The sequence below is a fragment of the Mirounga angustirostris genome, unplaced genomic scaffold (assembly GCF_029215605.1).
Source record: "Mirounga angustirostris isolate CCGP_5_RB_7025 unplaced genomic scaffold, mMirAng1.0.hap1 SCAF_7, whole genome shotgun sequence".
NCBI lineage: Eukaryota > Metazoa > Chordata > Mammalia > Carnivora > Phocidae > Mirounga > Mirounga angustirostris.
In genome coordinates, this window is record NW_026991715.1 from 94,587,355 (window position 1) to 94,609,471 (window position 22,117).

Genomic DNA, 22,117 nt, shown 5'->3' on the forward strand with positions numbered 1-22,117 from the left:
GTGTGTATGCGTGGGTATGCGTGTGAACGCGTGTGTGCATGCACTGCAGCTTAAACAGAAGTCAACAGAAAACTTGAGAAATATTTAAGATGAAAATTCAGAATGGGTTCTTGAAGCCCTGGAAAAGAGTGATACCAACTGAACTGAAGTTAAGATGGTATTTGTGCACACAAATAGAAATTTCTTTTAATTCAACAAATACTTATTGAGCACCTACAGACTTTGTGCCCTCAAGAAACTCCTGGTCCCTAAGTAGAGTCATTCAAATAAATTAATGCAATGTAGGACAGTAAGTTTAAAAGAAGTACTACAAGACACAGAGGTAAACTTGAGGAAGGAAAGGTTTAAAAGGAAAGACCAAGAAAGAGGCCCCTAGTTGTCTATGAGAGCTCCTTGAAGACTGGGCACAAGTGCTTTCTTTACAAAAGTTTGAACACTGTGCATTGTAGATGGCATGAAAGAGAATTCAAAAGTATCTGTTTAATACTGAAAGAGTTTCTAAGAAATTTCATTCACATGAACACCATGAAAATATAAAATAGTGTCTAATTATTAAGGACAAATTACAAAAAGATCCTTCATACTCATAGGTCTTTTAATATGTTTGTAATTCTAAAATAATAGAATATTCAAACTAACTTTTACAGACACGAAACATGAACGTGAGGATGCTGGAAACCCAATTAAGACGATTATTTGGCATCAGCATATTATTTTCCACATACTGATTGATAGTGACTTAAACAACTAAATATTTTAAAGTATATTAGTAAAATCCCATTTATCAACAAAACATGTACATTTCATGATTGTGCTAACATTGAAAAGATAAAATAAAAGCATAACACACAAAATACTAAAATACTCCTGAGAATGACCTACAAAATCAATTGCTCCTTATTGAGCAAGCACATTTTCTTTATGTACAGATATTATATGTCCCTCAAAAGTTAGTAATAACTAAGAGACAGATAAATCTCCTTAAACCATTTAACCTCTTAAAATCTGTACTTTCATTATTACATATATTTTAAACCAAAAACAAAATAAGAAGTAAAACAAAAAATTTTATCTAGGCAGCCAAAATCACTAATCATGGCTTTGCAATTCTCTGAAATGAATATTGCTATCGAAGCTTTGCAAGTTAATGTACAGATTTTTAAATCTACAAACTCTTATTTGTCCACAAGAGGGCAAAAAGACATTATCTCATAATTCAAAGCCACTTAATCTAATATTAACATTCAGATTTATATTAAGTCTTCTAGTTCAGAAGGTAGCTATGACTCTGAAGTAATTAGTAATTTAAGAAGTACAAGCAAAGAAATGCAGTACACAATGGTATAAAGCAGAAGCATCGTAAGATATATACCTTCTGTTCTTACTCACCTAAAAGAATGGAAAAAAATAAAAAAGGAAGAACATAGAAGTCTGTCAGGAAAGCATCTATTTTTAAAAACTGTCCATTTCTACTACAAATGAGATCTAAGGAAGATGGATATGATACTTCATATTTCCTTCCAGAATCATAATCAAGTCATGAGTTTATTACACCTTTCAGCAGAAAAACTGTATTTCTACATACTAAGTATTAATTAAATTACTTCATAAATACCTGAGGGTTTTCAAGTATCCTTTTTACTCCCTTAATTAAATTACCAAGGTACTTGGCACGTTCAGGACTGCTAAATAAGGACCTTCTTGTAGAAGCAAACTGAACTAAACATGAAAGTGCCTAAAAATAGGAACAACAAAATTCATTTCAATTTTAAAAGTAACTATGGCCACATGTAAGGAACACTGTCTTTACATAAAAAAATTTCTTTTTAATTTTAATGATAGAAAAGTATTATAGAATCCAGAAATAATGAAAGCTACACATCATCAATCACCAACACCACCCATCTCTCTTTAACCCCACCACTAAAATTTCTATTCGTGTATATTCTCTTCTAATATATTTTCATATATTTAATATGCCAAAGCAACCTAGACATGCATACACTCAAAAGGCTCCCAATTGCTTCTGTTGCCCAGCTCTGTTCATGAACCAATATGTTCTACAAAAAATAAAAGATGGTTTTGTGGTAGAATATGTTTGGGAAATACTGTACATTACGTACGGTGGTACCCTGCAAGTGGGAAAACTTTAGTGTAACTTGGTATAACTTTACTTAATCCAGCATATCCCAAATTTATGTGGTGACAGTACATCTTATCCATACCATCCATGAATAAGTTAAGGCACAATTTGGAGAATGCTGCTAGAAACATTAGATATTCTACAAAAATGGTCTAGTTATCTTCTAAAAGTTAATACTTTACCAGACAATTTCACTACTTGGGTTCTTAATTCTACTACTGAAAACCATTGAAGTCTGTCTGATCATTAAGTGAGAGGTCCACAATTGACAGCTTTTCAGGCCAAACGGGTCCACAAAGGTTTTGTTTTGGCCCACATGTTTGTTTGCCCGCTTCGTAAAAAAAATTAGAATTGGTTGTTAATATTTAAATATTTTAATTAAGATATATTACATAATGTCTGGCTTTCTTAGCAAAGGTGAGAACAGTGACAAGAATCAGAGGATGGCCTTTTAGATGTTCTCCAGTTTGCCACAGTGCTTACTATTGGGGAAAAAAAAAAAAAACAAATGAACAAACAATTCCTTAGGCAATTCTGATGTGTTGAAGGTTTGGGAACTACTAGTGTATTAAAAATATCCAGGGTTTGAGGGCCAAAAACATCTGGGTTTGAATCTCAGCTTCATTATTTAGTTTGCTGCCTTAATGAAATTCATTTTAGCCAGTCTGGGTCTGTTTCCTTGTCAACATAGAGAGGATAATAATACTTACCTTGCAGGGCCACTTTGAGGATGAAGGGAGATAAGCACCATATAATAGGGCAGGCCCAATAAATGTTAGTTACTTTCTCTTAAAGCAGTTATTTTCCACTTAATTTTTTAAGCGCCAGTAGCTTGTTTTATTGCAAAACATAACTGTACCTGAAACCATGGTTTTTAAATAACTAAAAATAAAACTATTCTGGTTAAAAGACAGAAGGCTAAAACTCTGGCACCACCTGGAAGCATGAGTATCCTGTGAAACCCAGTTTAAAACCACCTCAGGGCGCCTGGGTGGCTCAGTCAGTTAAGCGGCTGTCTTCGGCTCAGGTCATGATCCCAGGGTCCTGGGATCGAGTCCCACATCGGGCTCCCTGCTTGGCAGGGAGTCTGCTTCCCCTCCTCCCACTCCCCCTGCTTGTGTTCCTGCTCTCACTATCTCTGTCTCTGTCAAATAAATAAATAAAAATCTTAAAAAAAAAAATAAAACCACCACCTTAAATCCCTAGATTGGAGAGCAGACATGTTTTTAAAAAAAAAAGAAGGGGAGAGAGTATTTTTGTAAATCTATTCCTCCCTTCTAGGCAATAACATATCTAAACAAACACACCACTCTAATGTACTTTAAATCTGGAACATCTTTTTTCAGGAAATGGCAATATCAGAATTCTCCAACTTTACTTTTAGAAGCTTAGATATTAAACTGACAACTTTTTCTTTTTTTTTTCCCAATCTCACCTGGTCTCTGTTTTAGGTTCCACAAAGATGGAGTTCACATTCTCAAAGTTACTATATAACCAAAGAGTTTAAAGATTTTTAAAGCACACAAAAGAATTTAATTCAAAAAATAAATGAACAACTGGAGTGATGAACACAAAATCAAATGAGCAGATCCCCTTTGTTTCTCATTCAGAGATACTGATGGGAGCTGCCTGGCAAGCCTAGGGCATGGAGGGTTGAGGAAGAGTTAGAAACAGGGTAGGAAAAGGAAAGGTAACAGATGGTGTGGACAACTACTGGACTGAGACCCAGAAGAAGGGATGGGGACTGGGTGGAAAGGAAGGTGCACTTAGAGGTTAACAGGTTTTCCTGGCTCTGGGCAAGAGCTATGAATCAACAGCTAAAGGTTCTGGGTTCACCCATGAAATGGAATCCACTGGTGACTATAAATAGAATCTGACAAATAGCTTAAGCAACATAAATCCCAGGAGATGTAAGAAAGAATTTCTTGTGAGAGGTAAATCCAATCAAGATTATAAATTGGACTTTTTACAATAAATATATACCACCCTTAGATAAAGATTGCAGGTACTTTTTAATGAAATAATGAATGATTTTTACTTACTAACTGAGATAGTAGTGGTGGAAGTGAATGATATAAACTGAAGAAAAGATCCAATGTTTCTGGTTCCAGGAAAACTGGAAAAAAAAAATATTTGCTAATACCATTACTTCCAATCAGTGATCTTAATGTAATCAGTAAGACATTCATTAACATACAAACAAGAACTCCAAGACCTCTGCATGTGGCCACTCTTATCAGTTAGGCTTAATTCCTTTTTAATTCCTAGCTACCTTCCTTTGAAAGATGAAAATACAGATAGAAACTAATTAGCTAAAATGTTCCTTATTTCTATGTAGCATCTACAGTTCTTACTGAGAGAATCTTCTTACCATTTTCATTTGTATTAAAGTACTATGAGCATTTAAAAATTCAAACAGTATCAAAAAGTAAACATTATTAAAAAGTGTATAATAAAACACAGCTGTACCTTACCCCATTCCAAGTACCTTTCAACTCTTATCTACACTTACATACATATTTCCAAATAACATGCTATATGACTATTTCTTTGTTTGTTTTACCTTAAACATCAAATGAATTTCTGATATACTACATGAGGCTTTAGTACATACCACAATCTGTCCTCTCTCAAAATCCACCCACTATTTTAACAATTTGAGATTAAATCAATTCTAAGTGTTCACATTTATTATGGCTATGTAAGTAATGTTAACAGCTGAGCCAAGGAGGACAATATGATCATACTACATTTCTAACACTCTCTGAATCTAATCATAGCATCTTTTCTGTGTTTAGTTGTCTGTCACTAATTCTTTCCAAAAGCTCTGACAGATTTGTAAAATGTTCTTTATACCATTGTCCACATGATCAATAGCATCAAATAACCTATAATTTCCACTTCTCCCTCCCACCTCCTAAAGCCTTCAACTTGGGACTGATTGTTCCTAAATTTGTTATATAATGATTTCTTTTTATGTGTCTGTTCACTGCCATTTTGTGTTGAACCTTCCTTTTCACAAACCCCTTATCTGCCATGGTTTTTGTATCAAGTAACTTTCTGAGAGCAAGCACATAAAGGGATAAATTCCAGGAGGATGGGCATGTCTGAAAATGTCTTAATTCTACCTTATGCTTGATAATTTCAGTCTAGTTTGAAAATTATTACCCTTCAGAAGTTTGGGGATACTACTCCATTGTCTTCTAGCTTCCAGTACTGATGCTGAGAAGTCTAATACCATTCTTGACCCCAATCCTTTGTAGGTGATTTACTTCTCCTTTCTGGTAGATTTGAGGATCTTCCTCTTATCAGTATTACTCTGAAGTGATTATGATTATGAAGCTTAGTATTTACTTTTTTTCATTCATTACTATGTGCACTTGATGGGATCTTTCAATCTGAAATTTTATGTCTCAGGGCTGAGAAAGTGTTATTTGTTTGCAAATTTTCTTCTGTTTTTTTCTATCCTCTTTCTCAAACTCCTAGTAGTCAGATGCCCAGCTCTCCTAATTTCATGCTTTAATATTCTTGTATTTTTTTCTCCTATCAAATCTCTTCTTGCTTTTTTATTCTACTTTCTGGGACATTTCCTTAACTTTACCTTCCAACTCTTTTATTAAATGTTTTATCTGGCAACTGTCTTTTATATTTGGAACACTCTCTGAACTTTTTTTTTAAAACAATATCTTATTCTGGGACACCTGTGTGGTCCAGCTGATTAAGCGTCTGACTTGATTTTGGCTCAGATCATGATCTCAGTGTCATGAGATTGAGCCTCATGTAGGGCTCCACGCTTGGTGGGGAGTCTGCTTGAGATTTTCTCTTCTCCTTCTCCCTTTACCCCTCCCCACCACGAGCTCGTTCTCTCTCTCTCAAATAAATAAATCTTAAAAAACAAAACAATATCCTAATTCTTGTTTCAGGGATGTGTTACCTTTTCTTATCTCCCTGGGGATATTAACTATACTTTTTTGAAGATTACTTCTACTTTTCACTTTGTCTCTGTTTCTACTAAACCCTCCCTTTAAAAAAAAAAAAAAAAAAGCTTCTTGAGATAATTATACATGCATATGCAGTTGCAAGAAATAATACAAAGAGACCCCATGCACCCATTACTTAGTTTCCTCCAATGGTAAATTCTTGCAAAACTACAGTACAATATCACAATCAGGAAATCACACTGATAAAATCCATCAATCTTATTCATATTTCCCATTTTTACATGCACTCATGTGTATGTATGGGTGTGTGTCTGTGTGTGTGTATAGGTAGTCTGTGTAATTTTTATTGCATGTGTTGGCTCATGTATTCATCATGATACTAATACTAAGTCCCTTTTGTTTGTTTTAGTCTCTGATTTCTATATCAGAAGTTTTCACAAAATCTGTGGTATTTCCCTACTATATCTGATATCCCTAGATATCCAGTTCAATTTCTCGAGGACAAAAAGGGCTGGTATTGGGAAGTAAGAGGGAAGGGCACAAGGGAAGAGAAGAGAAAAGGCACAGGTGGTAGAGAAGATCCTGGGGACTTTGGGCAGAATACAGACTTTTTTACCAAGCCCTTTCAGCCCTATTCCTTACCTCACCTCTGACTGCAGGAATACCCTAGTGCCATCAACTTTCTGAAATGTGTGAGAGCAAATCAGCTTGCTTTTCTTCTTGGTATCCTTCTCTGTAAGAAAGTTGCAATTCTGCTCTGCTAAGTCAGTTACTCTAATTCATTCTCTTTCTAACTTTGAAAAGTATGTTTTCGGTCAGTGTTATATCCTCTCCCACTCTATTTATCTGAAACTTTCAAAACAGAACTCTTCATTTTCCCTCCCAAACCTGTTTTCCCCCTAACTCTAGAGCTATATTTCCTATTTTCCAATATCAAAATATGGAAGCTCCCATGATATGAAGGAAAGCAGATTTCAATACTAGGTATCAGCAGCTACCTCGTGTTACAAATCTTTTTGAATTTGATTACCCAGCAAAAACTAGAGGTAACTGCACATATGACAACCATATTAATTCTGTGCCTTTTACTCTAACCATCCCTCATACTAAACTTTCTTCTTACTTGTTCTCCAGGTTGTTGGAATCTGCACTGTGCAAAGATCATCTGCAGATTCGTCTGCTGAACTGCCAATGAAGTCAAAGTTAAGGCAGTTGAGGACCAGTTTCAAGACCTGCATTACTAGATTTTGTTGACCTTCATCCTGAAGATTTAAAGGTTTGGCCAATACCTGAAAAAAGTTGAAAGTCAAATAAAACATTATGAAATATGTCAATAAACAAATTTTCACTTCACTAAATTATTCTTCAATGCTAAATTAGAATTAGGAAGTTTGCAAAGTTATGTTGTTGTATATATTAGAAAAAGTTGTAAAATCACTATCAACAAAAATCTACAATAGGCTATTTTCGAATTTTATTTTCTAAGATGAGAATAAGACCTTTGATACTTGACTGCAAATTATAGGTCATCTTCTAAAGTTAAAAAAAGTAACTTTAGGGGTGCCTGGGTGGCTCAGTTGGTTAAGCGACTGCCTTCGGCTTAGGTCATGATCCCGGAGTCCCTGGATCGAGTCCCGCATCCGGCTCTCTGCTCGGCAGGGAGTCTGCTTCTCCCTCTGACCCTCCCCCCTCTCATGTGCTCTCTCTCATTCTCTCTCTCACAAATAAATAAATAAAATCTTTAAAAAAAAAAAAAAGTAACTTTAGGACAAATATTTTACTCAGCACAAATGTATAAATCTATTGGATTTATTAGCTCAAAGGCTGCTTAGAACAAGCTGAAAATATAATATTCTTCAAGTGGGGGAACTTTATGTGTAAATGATCCATATTCAGTTAACAAAGGTTGTCAGAGCTGTCTGAATGAAGGAGGACACTCACAAACTTCTAGAGAACAATCCTGACCACACACCCCCTCCGCCCCCACAAAATGTCCATTCTGACACAATCAGAATAGATTATTATCTCCTAAAGACACATTGTGAAATATCTGTAGAGGAAGTGATACGAAGTTTGGGATTCTGCTTCAAGAATAACACAAAAAGAAAGAGTTGTTTGAAAAGTACAAAGATGAAAAGAGACTGGTCATGAGTAGTTACTGCTTAACTGGTGGATGGGTCCAAGGGACTTCATTATACTCTTCCACCTTCTTTTGCATATGTTAAAATTTTCCATACAAAAGGAAAATTTAAAAAATACTAGAGGGTCTTTATTGGCCTTAACTTGGCCCACTGCGGCAGTTAACCTGTTCCTAACTATACCAGAGAACTGAAATAATTAGAAACCGTACTTAGTGGAACATACTTTAGGAAATGCTATACTACGCCAATTAAAAAGCTTGAACAGCATGATGGAATCCCTATATTACAAGCAAACACAATATAATTATTAATTGTATTATCCCTAATGTTCAATAGGTCACCAAGTAGCAAATGGGAAAATATTATTTCCCAAAGAAATTATTAAAGTTAACTGTCTTGGCTCACCTATGAATATTGATAATTGATGAATTAGGAAAACTTACTGTCATTTCATTGTTCATCTGCATTCCATTAAAATACAGGCAACTAAAATAAAGAAACTAAGTCTCAATTAGCTTCTGTAATAAATAATCTATAGTAGTAGCAGGAAGGCAATGAAACTACTACTTAAAGATGAGTTACTGAATTCCCTTTGGATTTTGTTTTATTATATCTCTGGTAAATAAAAGTGAATTTTTTGGAACCTCTTACAGACTTGTGGAAATCTACTGTACTTAAATTAAGATTGTTCACAATAACTCTTTAAAAGGCAGAATGGGGGTTAGAGAAGGGAGATTCATTTGAAATTATTTTGAAACTTAAAATTTCCTAAATACTCTAAGTAGGATACTGAATTATTAAATAACTTACCTCTTTTAGAAGAGAGCATGCTAGCACTAAAATGTCTTTGAGAGAACTGTCACGAAATGAGGTAGCTATTTTCCTGTGTTTTGCTGAAGGTCTAGAATAATCAACCTAAAAAGACCAAGATGAATTTATTTAACCAGACTTAGCAAATAACAAAGCAAAAATTTACTAAGAAAAGGAATGGAAGTAACGATTAAAGAAGCATCAAGTCCAGAGTTAAGCGAGCTTTTAAAAATCTACTGGGATAAGTGCCTTGTTTAATGTTACTCAAAGAGTTAATGTCAGACCCATTGGCAGAACCCAAGTTTCTGGATTGTTTCAATTCACTGCTCTTCCTAACTATACCAATCCCAAAATTAAAAACCAGAACTGATCATACTTTCAGAGGCAATATGAACACAGATTATAAAATCATAGGTGGATCCTAAGACTATCAACTCCTGTACCATGTACTATTTCACATTAGGCAATTAACAACTTCCCTGTTCCTCAGATTCCTCCTGTAAAACAAGAATCCCTAAGATAATCTTCAAATTCTAAACTCTCTGAGAATGAGTTAATAATCAATTACAGAAAAATTCTTCATACAAAAGTAGTATTTCTATACCAGAAATTTCATTGGTTCACATACCCTCGGTGTTTTAAAAAGAAACCAAGGCAGAAATAAAATAACCAGAAATCTTATTATATAAGCAATAGTACATTCCCTCTGAATATTAGTTATTGATTGATAACTGTTAAGAATAAATTTATGAAAAGTAGTTCTTGAGCCTCTAATCTAAAATGTGATATGGTCAAAACTATACTATTAATGCCATTAATACTTCCATTTATCAGCAGCGAACAGCAAACAAAGCTGAAGTCTGATACCCAAATGACTTTTAACACCATGGGCTACAGTTGCTACAGCATTCCTTTTGCTATTTGGAAGGAGAAAATAAACCATTTTCTTTGTTAATGCTTATATATTTAAGAAAAAGCAGTGAGTTCAAAATTGATTATCTGATACTTCCTAAGCTCCATCATACAATTTAGACTATACTTAAATGTCGCATTTACTTATAGAAACATGAAACATAACAGAAGTGATTACAGAAAGTAGTTACTGGAATCTGTAACCAATATGTAAGATTCAAATTAGGATTTCCAGCATTCTTCCCTTTTAAATCAAACTTCAGTCTGTCTCTCTCATAGTATCTCCCTCAATATATAAAAACTTTTCCTTAATACAAATTAATAATAGCATACAGGATTTTGTTCTGTTTAGAACCATGATAAGTACAAAAGTGAACAGAAACAGGTGACAATGTGCTCAGTTGCTGAGCTCATAAAAGCACTGTTTGGGGGAAGCATAGCTTCTGGAAACTCTCCTTGTACAGAGTGAAAATCCATGCTAGCAAGTGGCCAAGTGCCAAGGGGCCTGTTCTTTGAGGAGTCCTGCTGTGTACCCATTGTTGAGAATCCATTCACCTGCTTGTCTTTTATTATTTGTAAGCAAATAAAGGTTTGTTTCTCTTCATATAATTTATTTCTTATGGCTAGTGTATTACTATATAGAGAGGATAAAAGGACACTTCACCAATTGTCATGGAGAAAGGACCATGTCTAATTCCCTCTTCCTTTTAGTACTTTACACTATTTCAATAACAGTAAGTGTTCCAATACCCAATTATCCCACCAATAAAATACACAAAAGACTTGATTATTCAGTTTTATGCCACACAAACATTTTATATCAAAGAATTCAACATTACTTAGCAAACTTCACGTCACTATTAGATGGAAGCCTTACCAGGTTCATTTCCTGAGTCAACTCGGAAAGGATTATTACTCCTATTACGCAGTGCTCCACAGTACCCTATGGAGAAAACAACCAAGTGTACCCTAAGTAGAGACATATTATTGGTTCTTGATGTGTAAACAAATAATTAAATACTGAAACATCACATATTCTTAATAATGTATCTACTAAAATATGTGGAAAAATTATTATGAGGTCTACAAAAATAATGTCAAGTTCATTTTTTGAAGGATAAATTTAGGTACACACAGAGTGGTGTGGGAAAAAAGCTCACCTACCTTAGAACTGCACAATACTCTACAAAATGTTTATAGCACCTAGGACTTATAATAAACTAAACCTTAAAATACAAGAGTTTAATACTTTTCATGAGACTATGCATAAGAATGAACAAAAAATGCTTTTTAGTTCTATAAATTTGCTTAGAGCTGAACTCAATAAATAATTAATAAATTGCTTAGGAACGAATCTAAATCCCTCAATCTAATATCACATTAGATCACTTAGGCCCTTTTAATATTATTTAATAGTGCATGTGTATGCATTTATTAGGGTATCTAAAATGAAGGCATCTAAAGTGCCCAATGCACCGGGGTAAATAAATACATGACTATCAATATGGTATACAGTTTCATAGCCTCTATAATGTTTTTTGTTTTTTTTTTAAAGATTTTATTTATTTATTTGACAGGGAGAGACAGCCAGAGAGAGAACACAAGCGGGGTAAGTGGGAGAGAGAGAAGCAGGCTTCCCGCCGAGCAAGGAGCCCGATGCGGGGCTCGATCCCAGGACCCTGGGATCATGACCTGAGCCGAAGGCAGACGTTTAACAACTGAGCCACCCAGGCGCCCCAATATAATGTTTTAATTTAATCTCAAAAACTTCCTTCAAATAAAAATTCAGATTTTACATTCACCGTTACTAACAAATCACCCTATTGCAAAATCACACTAGAAGAATAAAAATTAAAAATGTAACATCCAGGGGTGCCTGGGTAGCTCAGTCAGTTGAGTGTCCGACTTTTGATTTCAGCTCAGGTCATGATCTCAAGGTCATAAGATCGAGCCCCGTATCAGGCTCAGTGCTCAGCACAGTCTCCCTGAGATTCTCTCTCTCCCTCTGCCCCTCCCCCACCCACGTGCTCATGCTCCCTCTCAAATCTTTTAAAAAAATAAAGTAACATTCAATTATAGTGTAATCATAAAAAGAAACACTAATAGAGACTACAAATTTTTCATGTCTTAATTTTATAGTTGGTCATTTCTTCTATTTATTATCTTAGGATAAAAAAATAAACAAAAGACACATTCCATAATTTTTGCATTTTAATTCCTTATGGCCGTTCTCAACACTCTCAACTGTTTGAACTGAGCTACAGATTTCCTGTTACTGAAGCTTCCATCCTCTGAGTACACCAGGTCAATGCTCCTCCAAGTGCTGCTCCCTGACCACCTGCTGGTCGTCTGCAAACTCAATGCTAATCTCAGAATGGATTGGTACTGGCTCACGACCGAGGAGATAAAAGAGTTTGCACAAGACTATAAGCCAGCTAAGTCCCTACTAAGTACACTTAGTTCAGCTGGCATTTTTTTCATAGCAAGTCTTCCTCAGTGAAGGAAGCACCACTTTGATTTACATTCTGCTCCTTATCTTGTTGTGAATCAGTAAATTGGATAGCACTGCCATGGATGACAGGAGGCTCTCCTGGGTATGTATGTAGAAAGGAAGCCCATCAATGTTTGTAGTGTGGCAGCAGTAAGACTGCAATAACAGAGAAAAGATGTACAAAACTTCAGGCCATTAAAGATTTAGCAAATTTAAAATAATTTTTAGTACAAAATTCACAGAAGCTGCTAATACCCAAAAGAAGCACGTGGTACTATATTTGAGTACTTAAACATTAAAGTCAGTTGCCTTTCTCATGACTCAGTTAGGTTAAGTCATACCCAGAAAGCAAGTGCTTATTTTTGTGATACTTTGATACACTTTGAAGACAATACATTTTGTTTCTTCTGGTTTTCCGAAATTGACAAAAACACACTAAAGCTCAACTTAAGTTCAACTTACCAGTCACTGGAAAGAGAGCTTAAGAAATGTTAACCAACAAGAATGACTTCATTCCATTCAGTTTTCAACCTTAATTTTATTAAAAAAAAAAACTCTGAAGTCTATTCTTGCCTACACTAATGATTCTTGATGAGCTGTGTGTGATCTTAGTAAATGACAAGAGAGGGTTGCTATTTTGTTAGCCAAACTCTGGAGTGAAGAAGTCATTTGTCTCTGCATAAACTCTCCCACCACCCCAGGGCTGCTCTCCTCAGGGCTAAAAATACATTTATTCCTTATGAAGTTTTAGATGACCAAGTATTTGTTAGCCAGGGTTTTAACAATATGAATAAAAGAGAAGCAGCATTGTCTAGTGTTTCATATTCTGAGGTTTCTAGAATTGCATTACATGGTAGAGTTACATCTTACAGAGGGATTTGCTGCATAAGAGATAAAATCTCAGAATTGGCAAATGCCAATGAAGATGCCTTCATTTTAGATACCCTAATAAATGCATACACATGCACTATTAAATAATATTAAAAGGGCCTAAGTGATCTAATGTGATATTAGATTGAGGGATTTAAACCAATACTGAACCATCTCTCAATCCAAACTGCCAGTTTTTCCTCAAAAACTGTAATAGAGGGGTGCCTGGGTGGCTCAGCCGTTAAGTGTCTGCCTTCGGCTCAGGTCATGATCCCAGGGTCCTGGGACCGAGTCCCACATCAGGCTCCTTGCTCCGCAGGAAGCCTGCTTCTCTCTCTCCCACTCCCCCTGCTTGTGTTCCCTCTCTCGCTGTATCTCTCTCTGTCAAAAAAACAAATAAAATCTTAAAACAAAAAACAAAAAACTGTAATAGATCACTGCTTCTACAGCACAGCACCGGCTAAAGTGCTTTTTTTTTTTTTCATACGTCTGTATGAAAAAATATGTATCTTTAAATATCTGAATCACACTGAGCGCAAGATGGTCATCCTAAGAGGCATGCAGAGACTGGAAACAGCAGATTTAAGTTTGCCACATCATACCTCAGGACATAGAATATTCTGTAGAATGGCAAGTGGAATCACCAGCTCAATGTATATGACTGTTCTCTTGCTTATTTTTCTTATTTTTTGCAGTTCAAATACCTGAATTTGCGTAGGTTAAATGTGCATATGCTATAACTTGAATCATTTAAGTTAAAAATATCCTTGAGAAACTAGCATAGTCAACATGGTTTAATGCAACAGTTAAATATATGTATCTCTTAAGTTAGAAAACTTGCTGAAGTGCTTGCTCTATGCTTTACTAGGTCACTGTGGAACTTTATGCAATTCACCTAATTTTCCCCTAGGCCTCAGTTTTCTCATTTGCAAATGAGATTCATTTCACAGAGATGTAATGAGCATTACATCACGTAATACATGAAAAATATTAGATCCATTTTGTATATATGTAGTACATAGACATGCATGTTAGAAAGGACAGAATATGTATTTTTGAAATTTTCTAACTTTTGTGTATTTTCTAACATTTTAATGTTCATTCTTTAATGTTCATTCTTCTATCCCAGAGGATAAACAATAAGTCATAATTAATATGGTACTGGTAGTCACAGAACAAACCATATAGCTTTAAGAAAAGTTTTCTAAACAAACAAACAAAAAAAACCAACTAGTGATGTTCTAATAATGTAATAATGCCTTCTTACCTGAAGGAACTTCTTCACATCAGCAATAATTTCTCTGAAGACAAACTGGTCTTTCTGAACCTCAAACCATCCCAGTTTAGTGATTTTAGCAATGACTTGAATTAGAGCTTGGATAACAAAGGGTACCAGCTTGGGTTGTGATGCCACATAATTAAGAATGTAGTTTCCTGTAAGAAAATATTCTGTGATCATTTGAACTTTTCAGTAACATAATGTGAATCATGTGAAGAAAAACAGCTGGTAATTACACATTCTTTGACAAAAAGTTAATCCCTTTCTCTAAGATATATACTTATTTAAATAGTCATTTTTGCTACAATCCTTATTGGGAAAACGGAAATTTGCTCCGATTCAATTTATATATTAGGGGATAATTTGAGTATAATGAGAATGTCACTTTTGTTTTTGCATGATTTCATGTAGAAAAAACTGCCATGTGAATACAGAAAACTGCAACCAGGCCAAATGAAGCAAACCATATACAGGATGCATAGACCTCAAACATCTAGTAAGTATCTCAGGTTCACCCTATGTGTTATCAGCCTCATGCATCCTTATCTGGTTTTATACTTTTCCAAACTATTTCAGATCACCTTCCTTCCATCACTTCATTATAACTCACAAACTGCAACCCTTCTGAAGTCTACACCCAAAAACAAAATTCAGGTCTTCTTCAAGATTAAATGCTTATTTATTCTACTTTTTAAGTATTTCTTAACCATTTAAAATGTGTAAAACTCTACTAAACCTTTTATTAGATTTCTTTTTTTTTAATGTGTCACTGACGAAGTGTCTGAGTTTTATTTCCATATCCCATTTCTCTCATGAACCCTATGATTTTATTGCATAACAATGCATAGCACCGTCACTTCTACAGATGCATATATCTTACTATAGCAAAACTGACTGTACGCTATCCTGTTTAAGTGGCATAAAAGATACATATAGTACAGTATGATAAAATAAGTATATAAGTTAGGAAAAGTACGAACAGAATAGTAAATTAAAACTTGGAACAAAGTAGATACACCAAGATCGTTAAAAGTGGGTAGCAAAGTCAGCTATGAGCTTCCTAGTGGATTGAATAATTGGTAACAAATATGCCAGAAGTCTAACAGGAAAATAAAGGAAACAAATTTTTAAAAAGGAAAAGATTCCATTTCTACTTTGGCCCCAAAGGCCAACATGCCATTAGGGTAAAGAGTAAAGAAAAGGTAAATACCTCAATATTTAACTAAAAATAGCTTTAATAGAAATAGCTGTAGTGAGATTCTTGACATTAAAAAAAAAATTCTCATAACTCAACCTTAATTTTTATTAACAACAAGATTATATAGTTATGGAAATAAAAAAATTAAATCTTTTTTTAAAAGATTTTATTTATTTGAGAGGAAGAGAGAGAGGAAAGGAGAGGCTCCATACCAGGGACCTGGGATCATTACTTTAACTGACATGCTAATTATTCTACTGACATGTCAGACATGTCATGACAAACATTCTAATCTACTTGCAGGAATAAGAGCAGTAGGTTAAACCAAAGAAACTCATAAAGGGAACACATCATTTGTTGCTTGGAATTGTTTTCTAAGTTTCTACGTTTCTTTTTTCCAAATTTCCTTTAAAGCATGTTTTTATTTAGTATTTTATTTAATAATATTTATTTAGTGTTTTATTTAAGTATTTATTTAAAAAAATAAGTCAAATAGACCATCTGACAATAGGCCTATATCTTTTAAATAAACTGAATCAGTAATTATTCTGCACCAGGCCCTGATGGGTTCACTGGTGGGTCCTACCAACATTTAAGGAAGAAATTATATCAATTATCTTCAATCTCTTCCAGAAGACAGAAGCAAGAGAATTCCTTCTAACCAACTCTATGAGGCCAGCACTATCCTAATAACAAAACCAGACAAAGATGTTATCAAGATAAGAAACTACAGACCAATATCTCTCATCAACATAAAGAAAAATCCTCAACAAATTATTAGCACATTGAATCCAACAATGCATAAAAAGAATTATATACCCCAACCAAGTGGGATTTCTCCCAGGTTATGCAAGTCTAGTTCAACATTTGAAAATCCATTAATGTTATCAAGAGAGGAAAGAAGAAAAATCACATGATCATATTATTAGATGCAGAAAAAGCATTTAACAAAATCCAATGGCCATTTATAATAAAAACTCTCAACAGACTAGGAACCGAGGGGAATTTCTCAACTTGAAAAAGAATGTTACAAAAAACCTAAAGCTGATGGGATTAAACCAAAGAAGAACTAAATAAATGGAGAGAGATTCCATGTTCATGGGTAAGACGGCTCAACATTGTCAAGCTGTCGGTTCTTCCCAACCTGATTTGTAGATTCAACACAATCCAAATCAAAATCCCAGTAAGTTATTTTGTAAACATTTACAAGCTGATTCTAAAGTTTACACAGAGAGGCAAATGACCTAGAATACCCACCACAATACTGAAGGAGAAGAACAAAGCTGGAGGTCTGATACTACCCAGCTTCAAGATTTATTATAAAGCTACAGCACTCAAGACAGTGCGGTACTGGTGAAAGAACAAATAGCTCAATGGAACAGAGTGGAGAGCCCAGAAAAAGACACACATGAATACAGTCAACTAATCTTTGACAAAGGGACAAAGGCAAAAAAGAATGAAGACAGTCTTTTCAACAAATGGTGCCAGAACAACTGGACACCCACATGCAAATAAACGAATCTAGACACAGACCTTACACTCTTCACAAAAATCAACTCGAAATGGATCACAATCCTAAATGTAAAGCACAAAACTACAAAAACTCCTAGAAGACAACACAGGAAAAAAACCTAGATCATCTTGGGTTTGCAATGACTTTTTGCACACAACAACAAAGGCACACTCCATGAAAAAAACAGTGATAATTTGGACTCAGTTAAAATGTAAAACTTTTGCTCTGGGAGAAACATCAAGAGAATGAGAAGACAAGCCACAGACTGGAAGAAAAATCTTTGCAAAAGACTAATCTGATAAAGGACTGCTATCTAAAATATACAAAAACTTAAAACTCAACAATAAGAAAACAACCTGATTTAAAAATGGGCAAAAGACTTAGACACATCATCAAAGAAAATATACAGATGGTAAATAAACGAATGAAAAGATGTTCAATCATATGTCATCAGGGAACTGCAAATTAAAACAGTAAGATACTACTACACACCTACTAGAACAGCCCAAATTCAAAACATTGAAAATACCAAATGTTAGCAAGAACGTGGAGCAACAGGAACTCTCATTCATTGCAGATGGGAATGCAAAATGGTACAGCCACTCTGGAAGACAGCATGATGATTCTTTACAGAATTAAACACACTCTTACCATACAATCTAGCAATCACTCTCCTTAGTATTTACCCAAACGAGCTGAACTTATGTCCACACAAAAATCTGCTTTAAACTTTATTCATAATTGCCAAAACGTGGAAGAAATCAAGTAGGTGAACGAATAAATTGCAGTACATCCAGACAATAGCATATCATTTAGTGCTAAAAAGAAACGAGCTACCAAGCCATGAAAAGACATGGGAGAAGGTTAAATGCATATTACTAAGTAAAAGAAGCCAATCTGAAAAGGCTACACATTGTATGAGTCCAACCACATGACATTCTGGAAAAGGCAAAACTATGCAAGCAGTAAAAAGATCAATGGTTGTCAAGAGGTTAGAAGGGAGGGAGGGATGAATAGGTGGCACACAGAGGATTTTTTGGGGGTAGTGAAACTATTCTGTAGACTATAATAATGGGGGATATATGTCCTTATACATTTATGCAACCCACAGAATGCATAATACCAAGAGCGAACCCTAATATAAACTATGGGCTTTGGGTAATTATCATGTGTCAATGTAGGTTAATCAATTATATCTAATGTACCTCTGGTGCAGGACACTAATAATGGAGGAGGCTATACATGTGTGGGGGACAGAGGGTATGAAAACTCTTTCTGCTCAATTTTAAAACTGCTCTAAAAAAATAAAATCTATTTAAAGTGTGTGTGTGTGTGTGTGTATACCTAAGTCAAATAAAATCACGACGTTTTATGTGTTAGTTTTATAATGTTTGGACTCTAATTTTTAAAACTGTAAATTTGTTTTGCTTCCTTAAGCACACAAGTCCATGAACACATGGATAAATCCTCCTCTAGGCTTTCTGCAGTCTATGATTCTGGGTCCTTAAAGAAAAGTATTAGTCAAATATATGAGGCAAATGACATGTCATTGTGTGATTTGATCGTTCAAAAATCAGGCTTAAAATCCATCATACATACACATTTTAACTCTTCTGATACACAAATACAAATAATGTGAACCTTGAGGCTGGAGAGCATATATGAACCAACAGTTCATTTCTACTATGAACAAAAATAACTGAAAAAAAAATCCCATAGCTCAATTATTAGACTTCTGTCCATATGAAAAGCAAACACATACATACACAGATACACACACACACACAAATCTTAAAATACATTATTTCTGAAAAATATACTGCTACTTCATAGAATCAGTTTTCCAACTACACTAAGTTCCAAATATTATTCTTCCATATACACATTATCTTCCTAATAAGTAGGAACCTGCTTCTGATTTGACATGCATCCCAAATGATTTTGTATAGCATCCTGAGAAATAAATGGGAGAGTTGACTTCTTTCCTATCATTCAGTTGCAAATGAAGTTAAGACAATGGCTAAGAGCATAAAATCCACACAGATTGTTTGGATTTGAATCACAGCTCTACTTCTGTGCTGTGTGATCTTGGGCACACTACAGAGCCTATCAAATCTAATTTCCTCATTTATAAAATGAGGATAATAAGAGCACCCACTTCATAAATGTGGTGGATAAAATGAGATAGTACAAATCTTACCAACAGTACACACAATAAAATGCTAGTTATTATTTATTATTAAACTAAACAAATGCTTTTTTTGATTATACATTGTTGTATAACACATCACTGTTCATCACTAGATGGGTAAAGGAGACCTGACAACTCATCTTCAAAAAATAACAGAATTTTAAATAACTTGTATCCCTGTTAACAGTTTAACATATTTAAAAGGAAAAAATTACTTTGAAGTACAATGTTAAATAATGTAACATTGTGTGTCAACTATACTTCAATAAAAAATAAAGTGCAATTTTATAAAAAAGCATAATAAACCACTTACTGATATCTACCCTCTGTTCAACTGGCAAAGGACTGATTCGGCTAACAAGTTTTGAAAGACATGTTGCTGCAAGGAGCTGAGCATAGGATGTCTGTAAAGAATAATACATTTTATTTATTATTATCACAAATGAAATTAGAATCATCAAAACACTGACAGGAACTTTTCCTAAGCAATAATGGAAATTTTCCTGGTTTTCCAAGCTGGTAGATTTACAATGAATAAAGTATATATACAAATATACACATATATGTATACAATCTCTCATAAGGGTTCAGTCATTGAGGAAGGTATAGGTCACTTTTTCACACAGCAGCAAATAATCGAGAGAAAAAAATTATTTTGAGCAAGTTCAAATAAAATACTCTTATCATGTCTACACAGTCCTGTATGTTCTGGCCTCTGATTATCTCTTCCAATTCACCTGGTTCCACTCTTCACTATCGTCTGATCACAATAGCTTGTCTTTTAGCCCCTCTGAATGCCTTTCCCACCTTGACCTCCCCACTCCTTCAGATCCATGTCTTACTGTATTGTATCCTCTTTGGCCACAAATTGTCTTAACTTAATAGTATACTCAATTCATCAAAATTTGGTCCAGTTATCCACTATACCTCCAGTAATTTCTTGTAAAATAGTCCTTCTTTCTTTTTTTTCTCTTGACTAGATGTCAGCAAACTAAGGCCCGTGGATCAAATCCTATCTGTTTTTGCAAGGTCCGTGGGGTATGAATGGTTTTTACTATTTTAAACAGTCGGGGGAAAAATAAAAATAATATTTTGTGATATGTGAAAAATATGAAATCCAAATTTCAGTGTCCATAAATAAACACAAAACATAGCCATGATCATTCATTTATATATTGTTGATGGCTGCTTTCGTGCTATGACAGCAGAGTTGAATAGTTGAGACAGACTGTATGTGGCACTCATTGCCTCCTGCTGCTGAATGCATTACATATTGCAATAATATAGTTATAATTCCACAGCACCTAGAGTGCCATGGGTATTGCCATGACATGTACCTTTGATTATTACCAGTGCATAACCATCATGTCAAAACAAGATAAAAGCAGATTTCAAGTATCTAACTTTTAAGGCACAGCTGAGTTTGAATTGTTGTTATTGAATTAGATAGCAGAGCAATGTGCTCTTTATGCAATGGCCCTACAGCTGTCCTAAAAGACTATAATATATGTTGACAATATCAGACTAAGTATTCATGACAATGTTACTAACTCACAGGAAATCAACAGTCAGAAAAAGTAGAAAATTAGAAGAGTATCTCATCTCAGTGGAATTTCCTCACAAAAATAAAATGGAACTGAGACCAAAGTTCTGAAGAGACTTGTTTGTTAGCCAAGCAAGGAAAGTCATTTACCAATGGAGAATTAACTAAAATCACCATTACTTTATTGTAGTAGCGAAATTATATATGCAGAGAAGATAAACCTCAAACTACTCGCCTTTCAATGAGAACAATGCTCAAACAGCTGAAGACATGGGAGCAACATCAAAAGTCAATTTCAAACAAGGCAAATGATTCGGAGGTTCTCTTTAGTTCCTAACGAGCTGACAGATGTGCTAATTCTGCCTATTCTGTTACCAATATTATCCATTTATTCCAGAAGTCAATGCTAAGTCTGAAGTGACTAAAGACCTCTATGAAGAGTCTATGTGGAACTTCAGCCCAGAAATATTTTCAAAGAAGTTGAGAAAACACTAATTGTGTACAACCTGAAGCAGTATCTGCTAAGATGTGTCACAAGTGGTGGTAAAAATATATGGAACAGAAAAGGGCTTAGTTGTACAAATTTACAAAGCTTATAAAAATGTAAGAGTCTCACACCTATGGTTATTCATTCTGTTCTTCATCAGTAGATACTCTGTAGTAAATTATTTGAGTCTACTGTGTGTTAAGGAATCAGTGGTGTTAATAGTAGACTTCAATTCACTTTTGTGAACTTATCTTCAGTTCTGTGAATTTCTGTCAGAAATATAAGCTGAAAGTCCTGACTTGCCCCACCACACTGTAGTTCAAAGCTTAGCAGTAGTAAAGTTTTATCGCAATTTTTTTTTAGCTCAGGGCTGAGACTGAAATTTTTCTGAGAAGAACCACTATTGTTGCATGCTAAAAGGCTTTTAAAATTAGCTTTTGCTGCAGACTTGATAATGTAATTTAATGAATTCAACCTGAAGTTACAAAATTGCCTAAAAGGCAAACGAGTGCTTAGTACTTACATTACAAAACTTATAATTCAGTAAAGTCATTTCAGTAATAACTAACACTTTTTCGATCACAACTAGTAGTCAGCT

General features: G+C 34.6%; 1 protein-coding gene across 8 annotated transcripts in view; it reads right to left on the reverse strand.

The window, feature by feature from the left end:
• RANBP17 (RAN binding protein 17) overlaps window positions 1-22,117 on the reverse strand; it is a 323,809-nt gene that overhangs the window by 291,989 nt on the left and 9,703 nt on the right. For 6 of the 8 annotated variants that reach the window (XR_010413224.1, XM_064596579.1, XM_045901464.3 and 3 more), the window contains exons 3-9: window positions 19,803-19,893; window positions 14,576-14,742; window positions 10,825-10,890; window positions 9,036-9,140; window positions 7,208-7,373; window positions 4,186-4,259; window positions 1,616-1,735 (exon numbers count right to left, since the gene is read on the reverse strand). Coding sequence is in view for 7 of the 8 variants with exons in the window: in XM_064596579.1 (XP_064452649.1) it covers window positions 1,616-1,735; window positions 4,186-4,259; window positions 7,208-7,373; window positions 9,036-9,140; window positions 10,825-10,890; window positions 14,576-14,742; window positions 19,803-19,893 (789 nt within the window). In the remaining variant the exon portion in view is untranslated. The remainder of the gene's footprint in view (window positions 1-1,615; window positions 1,736-4,185; window positions 4,260-7,207; window positions 7,374-9,035; window positions 9,141-10,824; window positions 10,891-14,575; window positions 14,743-19,802; window positions 19,894-22,117) is intronic. The other 2 variants (XM_064596582.1, XM_064596583.1) reach the window with 2 other exon arrangements.